At 50.4% G+C, this 22846-nt stretch overlaps 3 protein-coding genes across 12 annotated transcripts in view; 2 read left to right on the plus strand and 1 right to left on the minus strand.

The window, feature by feature from the left end:
* Mtss1 (MTSS I-BAR domain containing 1) overlaps window positions 1-5917 on the plus strand; it is a 138433-nt gene extending 132516 nt beyond the window's left edge. For 5 of the 10 annotated variants that reach the window (XM_027431623.2, XM_027431627.2, XM_027431618.2 and 2 more), the window contains 3 exons: window positions 750-923; window positions 1316-1478; window positions 3048-5917. In XM_027431623.2, the coding sequence (XP_027287424.1) occupies window positions 750-923; window positions 1316-1478; window positions 3048-3751 (1041 nt within the window). In that variant the 3' untranslated portion in view covers window positions 3752-5917. Of the gene's footprint in view, window positions 1-749; window positions 924-1315; window positions 1524-3047 lie in introns of all 10 variants that reach the window. The other 5 variants (XM_027431626.2, XM_027431616.2, XM_027431622.2 and 2 more) reach the window with 2 other exon arrangements.
* Window positions 5918-6827: 910 nt separating this feature from the next.
* On the minus strand, window positions 6828-13302 carry LOC113830680 (NADH dehydrogenase [ubiquinone] 1 beta subcomplex subunit 9). Its single transcript, XM_027431632.2, has 4 exons — window positions 13145-13302; window positions 10160-10352; window positions 9156-9269; window positions 6828-7031 (listed from the first exon to the last, which is right to left on the minus strand). Exons 1-4 carry the CDS (start codon window positions 13243-13245, stop codon window positions 6900-6902), a joined length of 540 nt encoding a protein of 179 aa, XP_027287433.1. The 5' UTR covers window positions 13246-13302; the 3' UTR covers window positions 6828-6899.
* Window positions 13303-13323: 21 nt separating this feature from the next.
* Window positions 13324-22846, plus strand: part of Tatdn1 (TatD DNase domain containing 1) — a 33319-nt gene continuing 23796 nt past the window's right edge. The window contains exon 1 of the mRNA XM_027431629.2: window positions 13324-13440. Coding sequence (XP_027287430.1) covers window positions 13419-13440 — 22 coding nt within the window. The 5' untranslated portion in view covers window positions 13324-13418. The remainder of the gene's footprint in view (window positions 13441-22846) is intronic.

Below are 22846 nucleotides of genomic sequence, written 5' to 3' on the forward strand. Positions count from 1 at the left end.
CTGCTGGCCCCCTTCCTTCCCTCCTGGGCCACCTAAAGTGTTTCATCAGAGCCTACCCTGTTCTCCTGGGCCATACGCCCAACAGGACCCTACGGTCTTGCTGTAGTAACAGAACCGCAGGCCAGAGTCTGCTTTGGGTCATTATATATTGCTGTCGCTCAGTAGTATATGAAGACTTCAGTTTTCATTGTTTCATGTTGAAACGTTTGCTTCCAAATGAAAGCCAAGCTTTTACGTGATTTCCATCAGGGCAGCTGAGGCTCCAGGAGGGTAAGTCGGTCCCTGGGCTGCCAGCGTTTTAGCAGATTGTGACTTCATCCTCAAAACCTGCCGCAGATCCTGGAGCCCTCTGCCAGACAGGCCCAGCTTGCCAAGTGGAGGATGTAGCTGTAGAGTGGCTGGTGGAGCTCTAGCGCCCCCTGGTGGCCACTGAGGCGTGGCCAAGTCGCTCAGTTGCTATAGGAGAGAATGGCTCCTTCGGGCGATGGCTGGCTCCTGGCTGATGGCTTTGGTGTATAACGACCACTTGTCAGGTGGCTTCTGCCTGCCAGGTTGTTGAGAGTTTTTAATCTTTGGGCAGGGACAAGGGGAAGGGAGGCACCTAGGGACCCTCAGTGAGTGTGGGCAGTCAGAGGAGCTAGGGGCTAGCCTCTGCTAGAGAGCTGCCTTGTGTGGGCAGCTGTGATGGGTGGCTGTAGCCCTCCATCTGGGTTGGGGGCCATGGCTCCTGACCTCACCGTTCTACCCAGGACTGGGCAAAGCCAGGACCCTACGACCAGCCACTGGTGAACACCCTCCAGCGCCGCAAAGAGAAACGTGAGGCGGACTCCAATGGGGGAGGACCCGCCACCACGGGAGGTCCTCCTGCAGCTGCCGAAGAGGTGCAGAGACCCAGGAGCATGACCATGTCGGCTGCCACCAGGGTGAGGCACCTGTTCTCTGGATCTGTTGGCTTCACATAGTTGGGTGACGATGGGGATCGTGGCCAGCAGTTTGGGCTCCGATAGCCTTGCAGCCGGAGAAGTGGGGCTCCAGTCTTCCCCTGTTCCTCCATAGCGTATGGAAATGCTTGTGTGGGAATAAGACATATAGAGCTTCCTAGTTCCTGACTGAGAACCATGCAGGTCTGAGTAACCACCTGAGGCTACTGGCGCGGTGGTCAGAGGGAGTGATGTCGGGTCCCACCCACAGTAGCGTGTGCGGGCGTGTGCGGGCGAGCGTGTGTGTGCGCGAGCGTGCGCACGTGCAAGCATGCTCTGCTTCCAGAGTTTTCATGTCCCTGGTGGCTTGTGTGACTCTGCCCTCTGTCCTGCAGCCTGGTGAGGAGATGGAGGCCTGTGAGGAACTGGCGCTCGCCCTGTCACGGGGCCTCCAGCTGGACATGCAGAGGAGTAGCCGAGACTCACTGCAGTGCTCCAGCGGCTACAGCACTCAGACCACCACCCCGTGCTGTTCCGAGGACACCATCCCCTCCCAAGGTACGAGGCGCCCAGCTTGCTGTCCGGCTTTCCGGGCGGCTCCAGGTGAGGAGGCAGCGAGCTGGTGGCTGTTGTACACAGCATAACTCCTGGCTACAGTTGGGCTCTGGAATGACTGCCATCTGAGGGTGCTTGGGGCAGTGGTCTGTAGTTGACAGGTGGCTAGCTGTGTAGCTAACTGTGTAGGAAGTGGCCTGAACATTAGCAATTTTGCTCGCTTTTCACTGTCATTGGATAGTGCTCCCGTGAGGCTGCTCTTGGCCACGAAGTCCCAGTATTGGGCGAAAGCCTGGAGATTTGGATGAACAACAAGACTCCTGGTCCTTTTCTGAGAGAATGTCTCTCACCTTTATTGTGGAGCAGCCTTATACACAAACTTACAAAAACCCCAGGGCAAAGGGTTCACAACAGGATATTGATCCCAGTGGGGCGAGGTCAGGCAAACAGGAGGTACCTGTGGCTATGCTGGAAAACAACTCTTAGAGACCCCATGGGGGCTGGGTTCCAACGCTCGCCCGCCCTGAAGTGAGACTATACAGTTAGCAACAGCTTCGTGTTTGCTCTGCACTTTGCGTAGCTCTGCACGGGAGAGACATTTTCTCCCCATTTTACAAATGTGGACACTGAGGCCTGGGAACTTGACCGGATCCACACAAAGCCCATGTAAGAGATGGAGCCCAGCACCTAAGTTCCTAACTTAGTCAAAGCCCCGTCACCCTGCCTCTCTCCCTCATCCCGCCATGCACACAAGGCGAGCAAAACAGACATCCAACAGCTGGAATCACTCTGTGATGGCTGGCCAGAACCACTTGTAACAAGCTGTGAGTCAAAGAGCCAGTGAATTTCAAGTAAAGGTGCCGTCCCTGTTCCCCCTCCCCTTGGGATATTGGGTAAAGTCTGGACATGCCTTTGGTAGTCAGAACTGAAGGAGGGCTCCTGGTAGAGACTAGGAGTGATGCTAAAGTCTCTCTAGAACAGTAGCCCTCTAGACCTCGCCCCAACAAAGAATTACCTAGCGCCAAGCCTCAAATTTCAGTTGATTTGCTGTTCAGGAACTTGGCCGTACAATCCTTACTGTAAGTATCCGCTCCCCGTGGCCCCGAGATGTGCGTTTTAAAGCAGGTGTGCGTGCGAGAGCCTTGGTACTTTGTTTCCGGGAGCTCCATTCTTCTCTGGCTTTCACTTGAGCAGTTAGTTAGGCCAGGGAGATGGGAAGGCCAACTCTGGTCTGTGAGATTTCTCATGTCTAATTCTGGACCAGAGGATTGGCCGAATTTATCTCTTTTCATCCTCTGTATTCCTCCCAGAGGTGGTTGGAGGCAGCTTTGTCACAGTGCAGCATAGGTCCCTCCCCAACTCATAGTTCTCTGTTGTGGGTACCCGGGACAAATTAGTGAACAGAGCAGAGGGCTTCTGTAGGGAATTGGCACTGAGGCAGAACACATTTCGGCCCCTGGGCAGAGGACAGGGAGGCCATGTGTACTCTGTTCCTCTGTCTGCCAACATGGCATGGGAAAGGAAGAGTCAGTGCCTTGGACCTAGACCTGTCTAATCAAGTCCAATCCTCAGTTTCAGACTATGACTATTTCTCTGTAAGCGGTGACCAGGAGGCAGAGCAGCAGGAGTTTGACAAGTCCTCAACCATTCCAAGGAATAGTGACATCAGCCAGTCTTACAGGCGGATGTTCCAAGCCAAGCGCCCAGCCTCAACTGCTGGCCTTCCCACCACCCTTGGACCTGCTATGGTCACACCAGGGGTTGCGACCATCCGACGGACCCCTTCTACCAAGCCTTCTGTCCGTCGGGGGACCATTGGAGCTGGTCCTATCCCCATCAAGACACCAGTGATCCCTGTCAAGACCCCAACTGTCCCAGACCTCCCCGGGCTGTTGCCAGCCCCTCCAGATGGGCCAGAGGAGCGGGGTGAGCACATCCCCGAGTCTCCATCTGTGGGGGAGGGACCCCAGGGTGTCGCCGCCAACATACCCTCTTCCTTGTGGAGTGGCCAAGCCTCTGTCAACCCCCCACTTCCAGGCCCAAAGCCCTGTATACCCGAGGAGCACAGACAGGCGATTCCAGAGAGCGAGGCTGAAGACCAGGAAAGGGACCCCCCAAGTGCCACTGTCTCCCCAGGCCCGACTCCAGAGAGTGAGCCCGCAGACCTGAGCCCGAGGGAAAGCCCTCAAGGAGAAGACATGCTGAATGCTATCCGCAGAGGCGTGAAACTGAAGAAGGCCACCACCAACGACCGTTCAGCCCCTCGCTTCTCTTAGGGCTCAGTTCCCGAGAAACGCTGCCAGTGGGGAATGAACTCTTTCATTAATAAAGCCTAATTTGTCTGATCCATTCCAGTCTATAATCAAGCAAAAGATTTTGTAGGCAATTCGGAATTCTGCTCTTTTGAAAGTATTCATCTTTAGATAAGAATTAAAAAGCAACATATGTAATTGACATAATCTTGATCTTTTAATTTGTAAATATTGACAGTTTCTTTCTGCATATTTTCATCTTAGTTTCCCTTTTGATTTTTCTGAAGGTGCCAAATTCCATTTAACTTTTTTACAAGTCTTTGTAAAATTTTAAATGCATAAAGGGGAGGGGGGGTGGGTTGGGCCTGGGAACCTGGAGTAATTTCACAAAAGGATGACATACTTATTCTTTTTCTTCCTTCAAGCTTTTGTAGATGCATTGTAGTCGTCTAGATTAGAAGCAAATTCAAGTTGCTTTAATGGACAAACACAACGGATAAGGGGTGAAGCCCTCTTTCACATACACTGTGCTCTGGATGAGAAACGCAGTATAACAGTTGAGCAATACGCAGAGAGAGAGAGAGAGAAACCCGGACATGGTGGACTGTGTTGGGACTGGGGGGAGGGGCGTGGGAGGGGCACACTGTCAACGTAGCCGATCCTGTTCCATTTAAGAGTAGCCTTGTAGGTTGAATTTCCAGTAGCTTCATGGTTAACGCATCCGAATAAGCCATACTAGATTGCAGTGTTTGTTTCCGTAGGGTTTTTAAGGACTTCTTTCACACAGCACTCACATCCCGCCCACGCATGCCGCTGCCACAGGTAGACATAGTCCCGTCACTTTCCAGTCTTACACTCACTTCCACTGAATCCAATACATCCAAAGGGGTAAGGCAATTCAGAAAATGTGAAAACATTAAAAATGATAGCAGGGAATTCTTAGATATAGAAAATGCCTTTTACTTACTTAACTGTGCCCAGCAGGCTGGGTACACTAAAAAGCCCAGATATTTTGAAGAAGAAAAAAAAAATGAAAAAAACTCAAATAGATTTATCAAGGGTAACCAACTTGGAGTCTAGCGATTTGCCATTGTGCTTACGGATCAGGGGGCTTGTTTTTCTTCTGTTCATTAAATAAGGACAGTTGATTGACTTCTAAACACCGGAGCGAGGAGGATTGATTTACTGTCACTAGGAGTCTGATCTCTATTCAGACAATGTTTTTTCTTGTTTTAAAGATGGATTTGTCTTTTTTTTTTTTTTTTTAAAGTGGAAGTTAAATTTGTTACAATGCCCATCCCTAATGTCAACAGAGATATTTGTAGATTCGAGGGATCGTGTTGACGGCTCTGTCAAGAGGCCCTCAGCAGTACAGTGGCTGAGAGTACACGCTTGTTTCTAGGACAAGCGTGGTGGGTCCTCTGCTCTGCGGATCTCTGTTGGCTCTAACCGCGTTGGCTCTAACCGCCGATGACATCTACTTTAAGACGTAACCGCATTGGACGTGAGAGCACCGTTCCTGTAGCCACTGTTTATATATTAGTGTGTAACACTGCTGTGATTGCTCAAAGGACTTTTTATGTTATGGCTTTAAAGCAAAGGCATGATTATTAGAAACGACGCAAGCTCTTCTCTTTGAAAAACAAGCTCCTTTTACAGACTATACGCAAACAGTAGTGCCTGTGGTGGAGCCCACCAAGCTCGACGACGACTCAAAGTTAGCTGATGCATTCCTTGTGCAGATGATGCTTGAGATGGTTTTTGCAGATTCAGAGATCGCTGCCAGGTCATTCGAATGGATGCAAGTGGTGTTTTAACCCTTGGAAAGGAATGGATGTAACTGTACGCTGATACAGCTTTTCACTTTAGTTTTTAAACCTTAGTATAATCTCAATAAAAGTTAATATAAACTGTTGCCAAATTCAATGTAGAAAGAATGTGACAAACGCCTTGGGTAGCTCTGTTTGTGTTTTTTGCATATTGTAAAAGCAGTGTCACAGCTGAAAACGATCACTTCCTTAAAGGTCACTGCCTGTGGTTTAGTTGCTAGTTTGTATTGAGAGTTGACCTCTCCCTGTGCAGTTTTTGTTCTGAACTTGTATAAATAACAGTGTGTAAAGTGTCCCCCCTTCCACATTGTAACAATTGCTTCAGCCTACCTTATAAATAAAGAACCACTAAGAAAAAGTCTTTAAGTCTCATTCATAGGGTTCGAGGTCTTGTCCAATGACAGAGCATTGACTGAGTCTCCAGCTGAGCTCAGAAAACGTTCAGGAAATCATTTCTGTGGCAGTTGTGACATTTAGGGGCAAGAGCTGCCTAAACTAATTATTTGAAAACAGTTCCAATGAGTTAAACCAAAACCTAAAAGCAACTCGTTTGTATTGGCAGTGTAAGATGGCTTTCCTTTTTTTTTTTTTTTTTTTTTTTTTTTAAAAGGCAGAGTTTCCAGTATGCAGCCCTGGCTGAGCTGAAACCCTATAGACCAGGGCAGCCTTGAACTCCTCAGGGATCCACCTGCCTCTGTGTCCTGAGTGTACACTTTTTTTTTAAAAAGGTTTTATTTATTATATATAACATTCTGCTTCCATGTATATCTGCACACCAGAAGAGGGCACCGATCTCATAATGGATGGTTGTGAGCCACCATGTGGTTGCTGGGAATTGAACTCAGGACCTCTGGAAGAGCAGTCAGTGCTCTTAACCTCTGAGCCATCTCTCCAGCCCCAAGCCTTCATCTTTAAACCTGAACTCAGCTGGGTTAGGGAGATGGATGGCTTAGTGGATAAAGCACTTGCAAGAGCCCATGGAGCTGGGGGCAGCCATGCATAAGAGACCTCAACTCAAAGATGGAAGGCAAGGGACCCCTGCACTGTTCCCTGCCCTGCACGCGTGTGCTGGGCCACACAGACAATATGTCAGCCTGGTCCTAACAATGTCGAATCTGCCCCATGATAAAGTTTTCCTTACTGAGCACATGTGCTATCAATACAATTCTACATGTAAGTTTTAAAAACATGGTATATGTAGTAAAAACCAAACCACAGTACGGGAAAATGTGCCACAGTAGTCCTTGGAAGAAGAACTCAGTCACAGCCAACCATGTTGAGTTATTTTTATTAGGGCAAGTGTGAACAGGCTAAGTTCTTTCACTTGCAAGCGTGAACAGTGTCTACACGGGCCGTTCCCGAGGTCTGGTCACGATATGCCACCACAGCGGGGGCAAGTCACCTTCCTTTCTGGCGGGAGGCAGAGCTTCAGTCATGACACCGTCAGAGGGTGTCTCCTCCTGCAGCTGCTTAACCTGCAAGGGGACAAGAAAGGGTGATCACCAAAGGGACCTAACGGCAAGACCCGGCTGCCGTGGTCCCATGATAGCCTGCCCGTGATGTGTGAGCAACAACAAGGGTTTATTTCATATAAACCTGCATCGTGTCCTCATCTGACTGTACAAATGAGAAAACTGCTCCTGAAGTCAGGGTCATCTATGGAGCCAAGTCCACTGGCCTGGAACTTGCAGTGTAGCCCAGGCTGGCCTCTAACTCCTCGGTCTGCCTGCCTTGCTTTTTTGAGTGCTGTAGTCAGAGGGGAGCCAGGCAAGTGTTCGCTCGCACTTTTAGTACAGGCAAGGTGATTGCGCTACCTCTCTTCCTCCTTAAGCAAAGCCACAGGTACCTTCCTGATTCCTCTTGTCTTGGTCCCCCAGGAAACCCTCAGCTAAATGCTCTCCAAAAGCACTGTGAGGAAGCCCCAGGTCAGATGTAGTAGAGAAGCAAATTCAGAAGTTCCTGAGAAGCTGGGCGGTGGTGGCCCACGCCTTTAATCCCAGCACTCGGGAGGCAGAGGCAGGCGGGTCTCTGAGTTCCAGACCAGCCTGGTCTATAGAGCGAGTTCCAGGACAGGCTCCTAAAGCTACACAGAGAAACCCTGTCTCAGAAAAAAGAAGGAAAAAAAAAAGGTTTACAGCAGTCCAAGAATACAGGCAAAGTCACATGAACAGTGAACTCCGTCCTGCCTGATGCTGACCAACAATTCCTGTTGTAGGATTCTCAGGTCACTGTCGAAAGCTCATCGGCACCCAGCACTGGCTAAGGTGAAAACAAGTAGAGAAGGGAGGAATGCCAGAGAGGGTCCCAGTGATGACTGGTAGAGCAAGCCCACTTCTCTACCTCCCCCACACCCCAACCCAGACAGGGTTTCTCTGTGTAACAGTCCTAGCTGTTCTGAAACTCTGGAACTCACTCTGTAGACAAGGCTGGCCTTGAACTCACAGAGATCTGCCTGCATTTGACTCCTGAGTTACAGAGAAAAACCCTATACTGAAAAACCAAAAAAAGAAAGAGTTAAATGGGCAAACTGGACCTGGCAGCTCAGTATAGCTAAGGAGAAAATACTAGAACAAACCAATGTCCAACCAGTGTCAAATGGGTCGGCAAGTCTACTTTCCCCTGCAGGCTCACCCTCTCCAAATCCCACACAGCTCTTCCATGCCCTCCACACCCCAGTCCCTGGGCGGTTTCTCAGGAGATTGAAGAAGCGGATTCCACCGTCTCATCTTCAGAGCTTTTAACTTGAATGCATTTATGTGCCCTATCTACAAAGTAGGGGGGGGGGAGAATCTTTGCTACCTTCCTCTCAAGGGTCTCATTCACTGTACGGTTTAAGTACAAGTGAAGACTCAGAAATACTCTGGACAGCTGGATCTATACTTCCGATCAAACTCCACCCTCCCCAATGTTGGACTGTCCCGGCGAGGCTAGCCACCCTCACTTTACCAGTCTTCCCCGTGCCCGCCACCACCTGCCCTCCGCCCATCCCCCACAAACAATGAACACCCCCAGGGGACATCCTGAATGTGGCCACACCCCCTTTCCACTAAACTACTACACTGGCCCTGAATTGGGCTCCTCATGTCCTCTCCAATATACGTCACTCACACTATGGAAGAGCAGCTAAAACCTGACTGGGGACACCCTCAGTGGAATGAGGAAAACTGCCTGGGGCTCTCGAGTAGAGAAAGGATAGGAAGTGGACAGACAGAATACAGGAAGTGGTGGGAGGGAAAAGATTAGAGAACAAAGATGCTCAACACATACCAGAGAGGCAGCCCATAGGGAAGATGACCAGTGCGAAACTGACACAGTGAGAAACCAAAGGCCGAGCAGCTGTCGTGCTGGGATGTGGACCTCAGCACAGATAGACACACACCATCAATCTGTCCACACTGCCCGCCACGGCACACTGCAGACAGCTGTCATGCTGGGATGTGGACCTCAGCACAGATAGACACACACCATCAATCTGTCCACACTGCCCGCCACGGCACACTGCAGACAGCTGTCGTGCTGGGATGTGGACCTCAGCACAGACAGACACATGCCATCCATCCACCCACACTGCCTGCCACGGCACACTGTAAAGGACATACCTCCCGTTCCCAGCTCTCCATCCTCAGTTTCTTCCACTGCTCCCTCTTGGAAAAGTAATCAGGATACACTGCTTTCTCAGAAGGGTGCCAGTAATCTAAGAACCATTCCGGAACCTGCCAGCAGAGAAAATCATGTGTTATTCTACAGGCTACCTTTACAAACACCACGGACAAGGCCCGCTCAGGAGACAGCAGACAGACTCAAGGGGCTCTTACAATCAGTTATGGGCTGGGAAGACGGCTCAGCTGGTAAAGTGTTTGCCACTCTAGCCTGAGGACCTGGAAAAGCAGGTACGGTGACAAGCACCTGCTATGCTGGAGATGGGTCCTTGGAGCTCACTGGCCACCCAGCCTGGCCGGAACAGTATGCTCCAGGTTCAGTGAGAGTCTCAAAAAGAAAGTGAAGAGGAACTGAAGGATTAGCCTAAGTTACCTCTGGCCTCTACAAGTACACCACCAACACATCTGTCTGTCTGTCTGTCTGTCTGTCTGTCTGTCTCGCTCTCGAGCATGCACGTGTGTGTGTGTGTGTGTGTGTGTGTGTGTGTGTGTGTAAAACTGGTCCTGTCACCGTTTCCGACTCTAAGCAATGAGGAGCAGAGGGCCAGCAGACGCGGGAGATTAGAGAGAATGCCTTAGAGGAAGGGGCACATGGCACACACATTACAGCCAGTTCCAGAAAGCTGCTATCACCCCTCTCTGGCTTGCATTTCCAAAGCACCAGGAATTATGGAAGCACTGCCTGAGTATCTCAGCACTGCTCAGCACCAATCCAAACTGGCTAACTTTAAGTTCCCCAAATGGGTTATGCACCCAATGCTTCAGCATTGGGCTTGGCCAAAAGGACACTGCAAAAGCTTAGAGCTGGATTTGTGAAAAGAGGAGAGGAAAGAGCTGAGCTGTCAGGGAAAGCTTAGCCACTGCTCAAACGGCACACGCAGGGTCTCCAGAGCTGAGGTCTCTCGAGAAGCAGCTGCTACGCACATGCAGCAGCCATCACCCACCTTGTAGCATTCGTATCTCTCATAGGAGGTGCCCCCGGGAGAGTCCGGGAAGATGTACGGCTGAGGATGCTGATTTTGCCAGAATTCCTCTTCCGCCTCCTGCAGCAGCTGTGTAGCCTTCATCATGTCCTTCTCATTCTTATGCTCTTCAAATCGGGCTCTCAGCAAACAAGCAAAGTACCGGTATTTTTCCCTTAAATCAAAACCGTTGTGGGCATCAGAGGAGTGACCTACCCGGTGGGTAGGTCGGCACTCCTACAAACACACCCTAGATGAGCAACCGTCTAGTCCCTCATCAACCTCCAAGGCACTGTGACTGCAACCTTCCAAACAGCGACAACTGACACAGCCTGGCCACTTCCTCTCTCCTCCACAGAACGAGGATTTGGATATGAAAGGGAGACAGAGGCAACAGCTTTAGCAGGTTTGTTCAATGCGCCTTCACTGACAACCACTACAGGTCCCACCTTGTGCTGGAGGCTGCGCCAAACCCTGGAGATGCACAGTCGACTAAGAAAGGAGGTGTGACCGGTGGAAACAGTTTTGCTCCAGTCATGTGGGTGGTCCTTAAATGGAGATTTTCACACTACTCACAAACCTGAGGTAAGTAACCGTCTGGTGTTGACGACACTGTGAGCAGAGAGCAGGAGCCTCTGACAACAGTTCAGGACACAGATGGCAAGGACCTAGAGCAGGGAGCTGTGACAGCAGACAGGACATAGGAAAACAAAACAAATACCCATCTAGACAACCAAGTCATGAGTGCGAGCCTCTCTACACCAGGGCTAGACTAGCTGTGTAGTCTCGGTAAGTTACTTAATGTATCTAAAGACCAACATAAAGATCCCGCGAGCTAAAGTACAAAAGCACTGTTCACAAAGCGGCTGTCATATTTCATGTGCTCAGTGATATAATAGGCATTACTAGGAGAAAATAATTTTCGAAAAGCAGTGTCTAGAAAGGCAGGATGCATGGAATGTGTGTTACTGGCAGAATACACAGGAAACTAGGGAATCTGGAGGACAGGTCTAAGACTACAGACTAGTGACTGAATTGCTAGTAATGCCGTTTGAGAATATAACCGGGACGAGGAAGTGATGAAACAATGTGGTTTTAAAGGATGTGGATAAACTCAGTTTAAAGAACAGTAGCTGACCTCACTGGAAACACAGCTAACTCGAGCACCAGCACTGAGGATACCCACAGGATACACAGCACCACAGAGCCTTAGGGTGGAACCAGAGAACAGCCTAGGAGGCAAACGAGGGCTGGGGAGATACGGCTCAGTGGGTGTAAGCACTGTGCAAGCATCAGGACCTGACTATGGAGTCCTGGAACCCAAGTAAAGCTGGACATGGGAGCATCTACCAGTACTCCCAGTCCTCCTCCTCAAAGACAGGAGGTGACAGGAGACTTCCAGAAGGTTGTGGGCGGGCTGGTATGGCATACCCTGTCCCAAGCAGGGTGGAAGGTCAAGCACTGACTGACTGACATGAGGTTGTCCTCTGACTTTCACACATGTGACACCTACATTGGTTGTTTTCTAAAGGAAGCGATTAAGACGACTGAGAAAAGGCGTCCGTTTAAAATACTTTGGGCCAGCGCTATACAAGCTAGTTTGATCATTCCCTTCATGACTATGAACCCTGGGATGTCCAGGTGTATTACAGCATCCCCTGGATTCCTGAGGGCTCTAGCTTCTCTTGAAGACTGGTAATTCCCCAATACTCCACGGGGGACTGCAGCTTAAAAAGGATTAACGTCATTTACTTGCCAACCAGAATAGACGCTGAATTGCAAACGCTGTCCAACAAACAAGAAAACCTTTAGGAAAGACGCTGACAACTGTACAACACTGTACACAGCTCCCGCCTGAATAACAGAGACAGAGTCTCAAACTTGCATTCAGGGGGCACCCTCTGCAGGCCTTCCAGGGCTACCAAGTTTCCCATCATTTTCTTGGCAGTCCTTCATGGAAGATTAGGTTTTAGTGTAAGGGTGTGGAGGCCTAGCACTGACACAGCTTGGGTTGCTAGCCACCTGGCATTTCTTGTAGGCCATGAAACTCTACGTGTTGTAACACTATATTAATTGTTATTTTATCTGTAAAAAAAAAAAGGACCTTAAGCAGCATAGGCTGGCCCGTCAAACTCATTATGTAACCGGGGATATCCCTGTCTCCCCCAGCTCTTCACAGTAGGCACAGTGACAGCTGGTTAAAGGGACAGATTTACATAGGCAGTGAAAAAGACGCCACCGTAATGCCAAGGGGCCATCCCGTGAAGCTAAGGAGAGACAAAGACGATGTTTTTTTGGTTTTTTTGCATCAGAAACCGATTTTTAATCCTAACTTGGCAGTTGAAAGTCCACTCTGGCTTGGGCCTGCGCCTCTGCAAAACACGCTAAAACCGTCACCGCCTTCTAAGTCACTGTGCGAACCAGTCACGTAAGAGGTGCTGTGAGCACCAGGGCCCCTAACGGTGGCAGTCCTGGGTGGTGTGGCTTCTCTCCTCCCCGTCCATCCCCGCTGCACCGGGCTGCAGACCCGTCCCTGTCCCCCGTCTCTGTCCCTGTCCCCTGTCCCTGTCCCCCGTCCCTGTCCCCTGTCTCTGTCCCTCGTCCCTGTCCCTGTCCCCCGTCCCTGTCCCCCGTCCCCCATCCCCGTCCCTGTCCCCTTCCCCCGTCCCTGTCCCCACTGCACCGGGCTGCAGACCCGTCCCCCGTCCCTGTCCCCTTCCCCCGTCCCTGTCCCTCCCTGTCCCCGCTGCACCAGGCTGCAGACTCGTCCCCGTCCCTGTCCCCCGTCCCTGTCCCTGTCCCCTTCTCCCGTCCCTGTCCCCTTCCCCCGTCCCTATCCCCGTCCCCCGTCCCTGTCCCTGTCCCCGTCCCCCCGTCCCTGTCCCCGCTGCACCGGGCGGGGTCAAGGGCGCGCGCTCCCTGCCCGCTCGCCCGGTCCCCCGCTCGCCCCGGGTCCCGCCGTCCCACCTGTGGATACACCACGACTCGAGGTGGCGCAGCGCGCGCTTGTACAGCCGCAGCACCTTCTGCTGGTGCGTCAGGTAGGCCCCGGGCGCGCACAACGCCATGGCGCCCCGATCACCTTCACCGCCCGCCGCGGGGGCTGCCGGGAACCCGGAACGGGCGGAGCCGCTGCCGCTGCCGCTGCCGCAGCCGGAGGGAGGGACGGACGGACGGACCGGCGGGCGGGGCTCGCGGCTGCTTCCGCTTCCGCCGGGAGGAAGGAGCGTGGCGAGCTGTCATGAGTCGCTTCAAGTTCGTGGGTAAGGACGCGCTCTCCCTCTCCCGGGCCGTGGCTCCCTCTCCTCCCGGGGCTGTGGTTCTCTCTCTCCCGGGCCGTGGCTCCCTCTCTCTCCCGGGGCTGTGGTTCTCTCTCTCCCGGGCCGTGGCTCCCTCTCCTCCCGGGGCTGTGGTTCTCTCTCTCCCGGGCCGTGGCTCCCTCTCCTCCCGGGGCTGTGGTTCTCTCTCTCCCGGGCCGTGGCTCCCTCTCCTCCCGGGGCTGTGGTTCTCTCTCTCCCGGGCCGTGGCTCCCTCTCCTCCCGGGGCTGTGGTTCTCTCTCTCCCGGGCCGTGGCTCCCTCTCCTCCCGGGGCTGTGGTTCTCTCTCTCCCGGGCCGTGGCTCCCTCTCCTCCCGGGGCTGTGGTTCTCTCTCTCCCGGGCCGTGGCTCCCTCTCCTCCCGGGGCTGTGGTTCTCTCTCTCCCGGGCCGTGGCTCCCTCTCCTCCCGGGGCTGTGGTTCTCTCTCTCCCGGGCCGTGGCTCTCCCTCTCTCTCCCGGCCGTGGGCCCCGCGGCTGGGCCCGTCGAGGGTGCGCAGGGTTCAGGGAAGCCTCGGGTTCTTGCTCGGGGTGGCTTCCTGCGTGTGCGTTCATTTGTGGGAATGCACGAGCGTGCGCAGTTGTCATTTGTGTGCGTGAGTGTGTGTGTGTGTGTGTGTGTGTCTGTGTGTGCGTGGCTGTGTGTGACTGTGTGTCTGTGTCTCTCTGTGTCTGTGTGTGAGTGTCTGTGTGTGTGTGTGTGTCTGTGTATGCCTCTGTGTGTCTCTCTGTGTGTGTGCGTGTCTGTGTCTCTTGTCTGTGTGTGTCTGTGTGTGTGTGGCTGTGTGTGACTGTGTCTGTGTCTGTGTCTGTGTGTGTGTGTGTGTGTGTGTGTGTGTGTGTGTGTGTGTGTGCATGTCTGTGTGTGTCTGTGTGTCTCTGTGTGTGTGTGTCTGTGTGTGCGTGTGTGTCTGTGAGTCTGTGTGTGAGTCTGTCTGAGTGTGTGTGTCTGTGTGTGTGTGTCAGTGAGTCTGTCTGAGTGTGTGTCTGTGTGTGTGTGTGTGTTTTATTCCATTGAAAACAGAGGAATGAGGCCTGGAAAGATGGCTCAGTGGTTAAGAGCAGTGACTGCTCCTCCAGAGGTCCTGAGTTCAATTCTCAGCACCCACATGGTGGCTCACAACCATCTGTAATGAGATCTGGTGCCCTTTTAATGTCGTGCAGGCAGAAGACTGTATACATAATAAATAAATCAATTTTTAAAAAAAGAAAATAGAGGAGTGAGTGTGGGGGTGTGTGTCAGCGGTAGACTGCTGACCTAGCACAGTCCTCCCCCTCCCCAAAAAAGCAAAGGAAAGCGCCGCCCCCAGGCTTTTCGTGACCCCCCACTTGTCTTCATGTCCCACTGGACAATCGGTACCTTCAAGGTGCCGGTTGGCTCAGCCACCAGCTCACATCACAGACTCTGATCGGCTTGGCCCCAGGTCCTGGGAACGTGGCAAAACCCGGGTCCCAGCTGTGCTGGCATCGCCATCCGGTGATAAACGGGAGTCCTCAGACTGGTGGAAAAGAAACAGATTGTGTTACCTGGCAACATCCATTCAACAGCCGGAGAGTGCAGCAGGGATTCAAAATGATTCTTTGGGAAACTCGGGGTGAGGACGTTGTAAGAGGTAGGGTTGGAAGGATAACTAGGAACCCAAAAGTCTCCATTACTTAAGTCTCACTCTGTGGAGTGGACTTTCAGGAAAGGCTTTTCAGTAAAGCAGTGCATGCCAGTTACATGACAAGAATCTTGCCCTCTGGGATACAGTTGTGGGTAATTTTATCATGAACCTTGTCTTCGTGGAATTTCCAGCTATCCAAGGGTGGGGAGTGGCAGGAACGAGGTTACCCTGATGGTCACTCGGTAGATTTAGTGGCAGATAGAGAGCGGTGTGGAGAAGTGTTTGAGATTTTGAATGGGTCGATGAAGGAGCAGTGGGACGGTTGTGCACGTCTTTTAACACTGCTGTGTGTGTTTGTGGAGAAGGCACACCCAAAGATGACAGGCTGGGAAAGACCTGAATTTGAAACGGAAGCAGGACACGCTTGGCAGTAGGTGGGAGGGCCACTCAGGTCATTGGATTAGGTCGAGCGTTAAAGGACATCCAGGCGCTCAGAAACGCAGTCAGGCACTCTTGAGAGTGCTTAAGATGCAAGAGATACTTTAAGCAATGTATTTCCCAAAGACATTGTATTGATGTCACTGGAACAGTAAGAAATCTTGTCATGAGTTAATGTTCACACTAAAGAGATTAAGTCCTATGACCAGGCAAAGCAAATGTGAGGGAGAATATTAACAGGTTAAAAACAAACGACCTCTGAGAAAGCCTGAGGTGAAGGTTAGGTGTTCTGGGATGCTTGACATGAGGAGCTAGGAAGGGGTGTGGCCTGGAGAGGGCACCCCTTGCCTCTACAGTCTCCATGCTGTCAGGGGTTGTTGGGAGTCTAGGCTGGGTGTTTTCAGGCTTTTAATCCAAGAACTAAAAAGAAGGGCTCACACAGGTTTGCAAGGAAACCTTCTTTTGTGAAGTGATAATACAGATTAAAAAGAGTGTTGAAGATTTTTTTTTTAACTTGCAATGCATTTTTTAGGGGGTGGGGGACAGGGTGTTGAGACAAGGTTTCTCTGTGGCTTTGGAGCCTGTCCTGGCACTCTCTCTGGAGACCAGGCTGGCCTCGAACTCACAGAGATCCGCCTGCCTCTGACCCCCGAGTGCTGGGATTAAAGGCGTGCGCCACCAACGCCCAGCCATTGCAATGTTTTTTTATAATAAAGTTTAAAATGTATTTAATGTGGGTGTGAGAGTGTGGCAGAGAAAGCTGTTTGTATTTTTCTGGTCTTAACGCCTTGTTATTCGAAAGCAATCTTAGTATGTGTTATTCTTTTGCTTAAATTAGAAATGAAGAAAAAAGGGGTACAGGAAGAGACATGAGGCTATTAGACATATTAACCAGTTTATTATAGGCCTGGCAGAGAGACTAAGAGAGAAGAGGAACAGGGCTAATGGTTGACCACCATTGCCTGTCGCCAGAGAGAAAGAGAGAGAGGCAGAGAGAGAGGAGAAGAGGGGCAGGGAGAGCGTAAGCGGGCAGGGGTCTGTCTTTTTAAAGGGGTCCTCTACATCAGACTTAGTTCCCATGGAACCCTGGGATGACCGGGGTCCTGCCTGAGTGGATTCTGCCAGGTAACAGGGCAGGCCAGCACAATGCCTGAATCCTTTCAATATGTAAACAAGCGAGTGTGTTCATGCTCCAATAAAATTTTATAGACATTAAATCTTGAACTTTAAAAGTTGGCTTATTTTATCCTTGCGGGAGCGAAGGCCAAGAGAGGGCGCAGGATCCCCTGAAGCTGGAGTCACAGCAGCTGAGCCATCTGATGTGGGTGCTGGGACCCCACCCTGGGTGCTCCGGAAGAGCAGCAAGCACTCTTAGCTGCCGACCCATCTTTCCAGCCCCTGAATCTTGCTCTTTTTAATACTTTCCACAAGGAGCAGAGGGTTCTGTTGATTTGTAAAAACAATGTAGAATGCACAGCCATTATTGGTATAGGGACAAACAAAACGGGCAGTAAAGCTGACCATTGTCGTGCACACCTGTGACTTCAGCCCTTTGGGATGGGGGCAGAAGCCCGTCCTGAATGGAGAGGCCATGTCTCCAATGACACTGTCAGCAAGAGGACAGTGGCTGCAGGAGGAGTTTTGGATCCCCTGCTCTAGCATCCTTTTGTTAATTTATGTATTTTTGTCCCTGACCTGCTGTAGAAACTGGGCTGGTTGCCCCACTTTTTGGATTTGTCTGTTTGCTAAACAGTGGTGTGAGTCCCTTGATCTCGGAGGTTCTCAAGTTCCTGACCTTGAAATTAAACCTCAAGGCTAACAAATCCCAAACCATTTAAAATCCCTTGTTTGCTGTCTCTCCAGGTCCCTAAATCATAGGTAACATCACTCTACGTGATTCACTGAGGCCCAGTCGATGAGGCTTTAGCTTGCAGATACGGTTTCTGTGAGAGACCAGCTGTGACACTTCAGTTCTGAAAAAGAAGCTCGTCAATACTTGTAGTTTTTATTGAAGACAGCCTTTTTGAGAAGGATTTCTCTGTGTTTCCCTGGCTGTCCTAGGACTTGATCTAAGACAGCTAATCTTAAAAGCTAATAAAATGGAGACGTTACTGTCCTGTAGAGAGGGTATCCCAGTGTGTGAGCCCTTCCATTGGAAGGACTGCTGTGCCACTGTGACTTCCAGCCCTTCTCACTTGGTTTTCTGCTTTTCAAGCTATTTATGTCTTTGACCAAACTGGCTGGAAGTTGGTTTTTATATACTATTTGTTTATTTTACTTTATTTTTGGTTTTTTGTTTTTTTTGAGATATGTTTTTCTGTGTAACCCTAGTCGTCCTGGGACTCACTCTGTACACCAGGCTGGCCTCCTCAAACTCACAGAGATCCGCCTGCCTCTGCCTCCCAAGTGCTGGGATTAAAGGCGTGCGCCACTACCACCCAGTAGTATTTGTTTACTTTTGAGGCTAATTGCTAGTAAGCATACTTCTGATAAGAATGCTTTTAATTTAAAAGATACCATCTATTATAGATCAGCACATTTTGAACAAGCAAAATAAATAGGATTTTGGCTGCTTTTGTTTTTGAGGTTCCATCAAAATAGACAGGGGTCTGGGGAGGTAGTTAAATGGTTAAAGTGAGGACCAGAATTCAGATCCCCCAAACTCCACCCTGGTGGGCACAGCAGCCTGCCTGTAATTTTGGACCTTGGAAGGCAGAGGATCTCCAGGCTACCCAGATACCAGCTGTAGGGGCAAGTTCTGGGGTCAGTTGAGAACTGCCAACATCCGTGTTGGGGCCACACACGTGTGCACCCGTCTGCATACGTGCATGTGAACACTAACGTACACGTGTACACATGGTGGTGGGGAGTCAAACAGCCTGACTTGGTTGGCTCTTGCATAACAGGTTTGCATTGGGAGCATTGAGTACTGAAGATGCTAACACAACTGCTCCAATTCCATACGGCGTTGGCATGTCACAGTTTTCGTCTGTGCTTGGTAATGGTAATAATTACCTGTTATAGGGCTTTTGTGTGCACAGTACTTTCATCTTCACCCTGGGATTTGAGTCATATTCCATTGCCAGAAGGATAATTCTGCTCATCCACCAAGAAGACAACGCAGGCTCAGCAGGGACCAAGACTATTCGTGTAATAACTGGCAGTAGCAAGAACTCAGACTCCAAGGCTCCTTGTTCATGGATGGAACTCTTTCTAATCAATTCTTCTGAACTTTGTTTGGTTCCTCAGTATCAGAGTGCTGAGTTATCGTAGTCTTCCCACAGATGTTTCTGGTGGGCGGGCAGGCTAGGCAGTGGCTTCTGTCTGGGAGCATTTTGTGTGGGAGACTGGAGAAGGTGTTAGAGGAAACTGCTGGTTCAGGGTGGACAGACAGAAGTCCTTTGCCATTAAGCTTGGTGAGGACATGAAGAGGTCGTCCTTAGTCTGTCTATCAACGAAGCAGCGGTTCTACTAACTGGCAGAGGAAAAGGCCGAGGACTGTCAGCCATGACGACTCTTGTGGGAAGGGAAGAAGCAGGAGGCTGACGACAAGCACTCTGGGTATGCCTGAGCCAGGACTGAATCTTCAGGCTCAAGTGCACCATGGCTTAGAACCGGAAGCCTCAGAGTTAGAGAACAACTCTCAAGAGGAAGTGAATCACCTGGAGTCAGCCTTCTGCCCTCTGCCTCAGGGTGGGCATGCAGAATGTCTGAGATCAGCTCTGTCTAGGATCGGGTAGAGGGTGAAGATGGCTTCCTAAGCTGAGCCTCCAATTAGTCTTCAGTTCTCTTTTTAATTAGAGTGGGGGTTGGGCAGTGTCTTAGGGTTTCTATCGATGTGACAGAACACCATGACAGAAAAGCAGGACGGGGAGGAAAGGGTTTATTTGGCTCACACAGCCTTCAAAGCTGGTACCACCTGGGTGGCTCTTACACATTACCAAGTTCGGCTGCCAGCACAAGGCACAACCATGACCACCTCTGGAGCATAGCTTCTCTGTGGAGGAAACAGTTCCCAGAAGGTTTCACCTCAGGGATTCTGCTCTCTCTCTCTCTCTCTCTCTCTCTCTCTTTGGAGTCACTACTGAATTTTAATAGAATGAAGCCATCCTGGACAACCAAATGGGAACACATAGTTGTCACAACACTTTGTTCTTTTTTTTTTTAAGATTTTATTTATTATGTATACAACATTCTGCTTCCATGTATATCTGCACACCAGAAGAGGGCACCAGATCTCATAACGGATGATTGTGAGCCACCATGTGGTTGCTGGGAATTGAACTCAGGACCTCTGGAGGAGCAGTCAGTGCTCTTAACCTCTGAGCCATCTCTGCAGCCCCAACACTTAGGTCTTCACAGCAAATAGTCTAGGCCATTAGGAAATGTCAGTCATATTTATATCCCCAGTTAGAACATGCTGACCCTCAACAATCATATGGGTATTTACTGGGGTTATTACATGAGTCATTTACTTTCCCCACACTCCTCAAGAGGTCCTCTCATGTCACTGGCTGGCCTGGAACTTGCTCTGTAGATCAGGCTGGCCTTGAACTCACAGAGATCACCCAAACTTGTATCAAGCTTCTGGTCTCTTCTTAATCACTGATAACTTCTTAGCTCCAGCCGACCAGCATCAGGTATCCCAGCACAGGAAAGTTTCCCTTTAGTAGTTCTGGTACCTTGTTAATCACAGCTGATTCTTCAGCCCGAGCTAACCAGCTCCACAGGCTCTTACTTCAAAATAACAATGGTCCCATAAAGTCTTTAAACTCCCCTCTGAAGCTTCACAAGCCAGGCCTCCGTCCTCTGCCCTGCTCTCAATATTCTTATCTTCCAAGATCTGCAGAACATCCCGCTGAGCTCTAAACATTCAGTGGCCCTGCTAGCCCCAAGTCCTTCCACGATCCTCCCCAAAACATGGTCGTGTCTGTCACAGAAATAACCCACTACGCCGTTGCCAATTTGTCTTAGTTAGGGTTTCTATTGCTACAGTGACACACCATGACAAAAGAGCAGATTGTGGAGAAAGGGTTTCTTTAGCTCACACTTCCACATTGCTGTTCACCACTGAAGGAAGTTGGGACAGGAACTCAGCAGGAGGCAGGAGCTGATGCAGAGGCCATGCAGGGTGCTGCTTCCTGGCTTTCTTCCTCTGGCTTGCTCAGCCCGTTGTAGAACCCAGGACCACCAGCCCAGGATGACACTACCCACCTTGGGCTGGACCCTCCCCGATTAGTCACTAATTGAGAAAATGCCTTAAAGGTGCATCTCATGGGGTCATTTCCTCAACTGAGGCTCAGTCCTCTCTGATGACTCCAGCTTATGTCAAATTGACACTCAAAACCAGCCATTACCGGCGTTTGTGTGTTGAATTGCTTCTGGTTCCATTATGTTTGGGAAAGTATTGACCACTTTGCTGATGACGACGACTTCCGTTAAGAAACTGGAGCCTCACTGCCCTTGAATTGGCGTCTTGATTCAGAGGTCCAGTTTTACCAAGTTTATAGTGAGTCAGTTTGGTGACAGTCCTCACCCTGGTGTGTGTCACCTCCAGTTCCTCACCCCTTACTTCAGTACTCCTGTCACTGGGGTCCACCCTCAGCAAGGATGTATCCAGTTGAGTTAGAATCCTTCCCGGTCCCTGCTGGGCCTTTAGAAGCTTACCCACTGACTCTCCGCTTCTCTTGGCTCTAAGCCTCCACTTAGCCTTGTTTTGGGGTTTGAGCCTGATCTCTCTACTGCCAAACCTTCATCATAGCCAGGTGTTGTGACCACGTCTCTGCCCCACCTTGGTGTGAACACACAGAGAGGCACCCTTACAAGTCTGAGGCTCGTCTGGGCTGAGTAGTGCGTCCCATTTAAAAAGCCAAACCTAAGCAAAACAAACCCCCATTGCAATAATCCCTCTGAAATAATGGCCCCATTGCTTTCATTAATGGGTGTCACAAAACAAATACTTTAGTAAATATATCTTAATGAATTTTTAAAACACTGTTAAAAACGGAAATGAGCTAGAAAAGGCTAAAAGTGATAAAGGCTGTTTTTGGTTTTGCAATCGTCGGTGTTGGGTGGGGAACAGTAACCATGGACCAAACCCTCCGGCAGGATTATTTAGACAGAAAGGACTCTTTCCTCCCTGCTTCTCCGTTCTCGGCTTGTCTTCTTTACCTAATTTTCTTTCTGTATTTGAAGAAAAACCAGAAGCTGATTTCTTGTGAGCTCCGACATTCCATACAGCTACTCTATTTGTGGCATGGATTTGTGTGTTAGATGGTCTTTGTACCATAGTAGCATCCTACAAGGTACTGCTGACATAGTATCTCGTATTTGTATCGTGGTGTTTATGTTATAGTAGCCCTCCTATGGAGGAGGAATTCATAACCTCATCCATCTCCGTTGGCATGCTGATATGCACTTATGTTTGTAATATTCCGTATTGCGTCTTTTTCTTGCTGGTTCAGATGCCTAGAATTCTCTTTGCTTCCTCTTGGGTTCTCCAAACCCCTGTTCACCTCTCAAGGTCTGTCATGGAGCAGCACACCCTGAGGTGCAGCTTGGCAGAAGCCAGGAGAGAGCATAAGAACGGGACATGTGGCAGAAGGAATGTGGAGATCTGTGGTAGGCAGCAGCTGCCACCGCCAGAAGTGGGCCTGTTTTCTCTCCAGTGCTAGAAGCTGAGGGCGTTTATTTATGTCCGAGAGACCTCGGGCAGGGTTATGACTGGCTTCTCACCTTGCTCCCCTTGTCTGTCTACATTCTGCAAGATTTAACCATGAGCACCACTGTTGTGGCGGGTTGGATAATTCTCTGTCATCGTGGCATATTTGGTGGCATTCATAGGCTCAGCCCTAGATGCTGGCAGCATTCCCGCCATGAGTGACAACCCAGAATGGGAAGGGGGCTGAGGAGTGAGGTGCTACAGAATGTTCTCCCTTGAGAATCTCTGCCCTGCAGGCACCGTGGAGCTCATCTAGTGTTTAGGTGTAGTGTGTCCCTGTGTCCCTGTGTCCCTGCACGCACGCGCGCACACACACACACACACACACACACACACACACCTGTGCTTAGAATGCCCTTTGCCTGCAGCTCTTAGGCCTAAGCTCTGTCTTAAAGACCCAGATCCTCCGTGAAGCTTTTTTCAATGCTCTCTTTACCCGTATTGCCCTCCTTTGTGCCCCATACAGGTGTATGTGTAGACTGAAATGTAACTTATGGTATATATTGTATTTGTAGTTCTCACTGTACATTCCCACAGAGCAAGCACCAAGTGGTGTGTGTAGTTCCTAACTCCTCACACAGCATTTGTG

This window comes from Cricetulus griseus, chromosome 10, assembly GCF_003668045.3.
Source record: "Cricetulus griseus strain 17A/GY chromosome 10, alternate assembly CriGri-PICRH-1.0, whole genome shotgun sequence".
Classification (NCBI taxonomy): domain Eukaryota; kingdom Metazoa; phylum Chordata; class Mammalia; order Rodentia; family Cricetidae; genus Cricetulus; species Cricetulus griseus.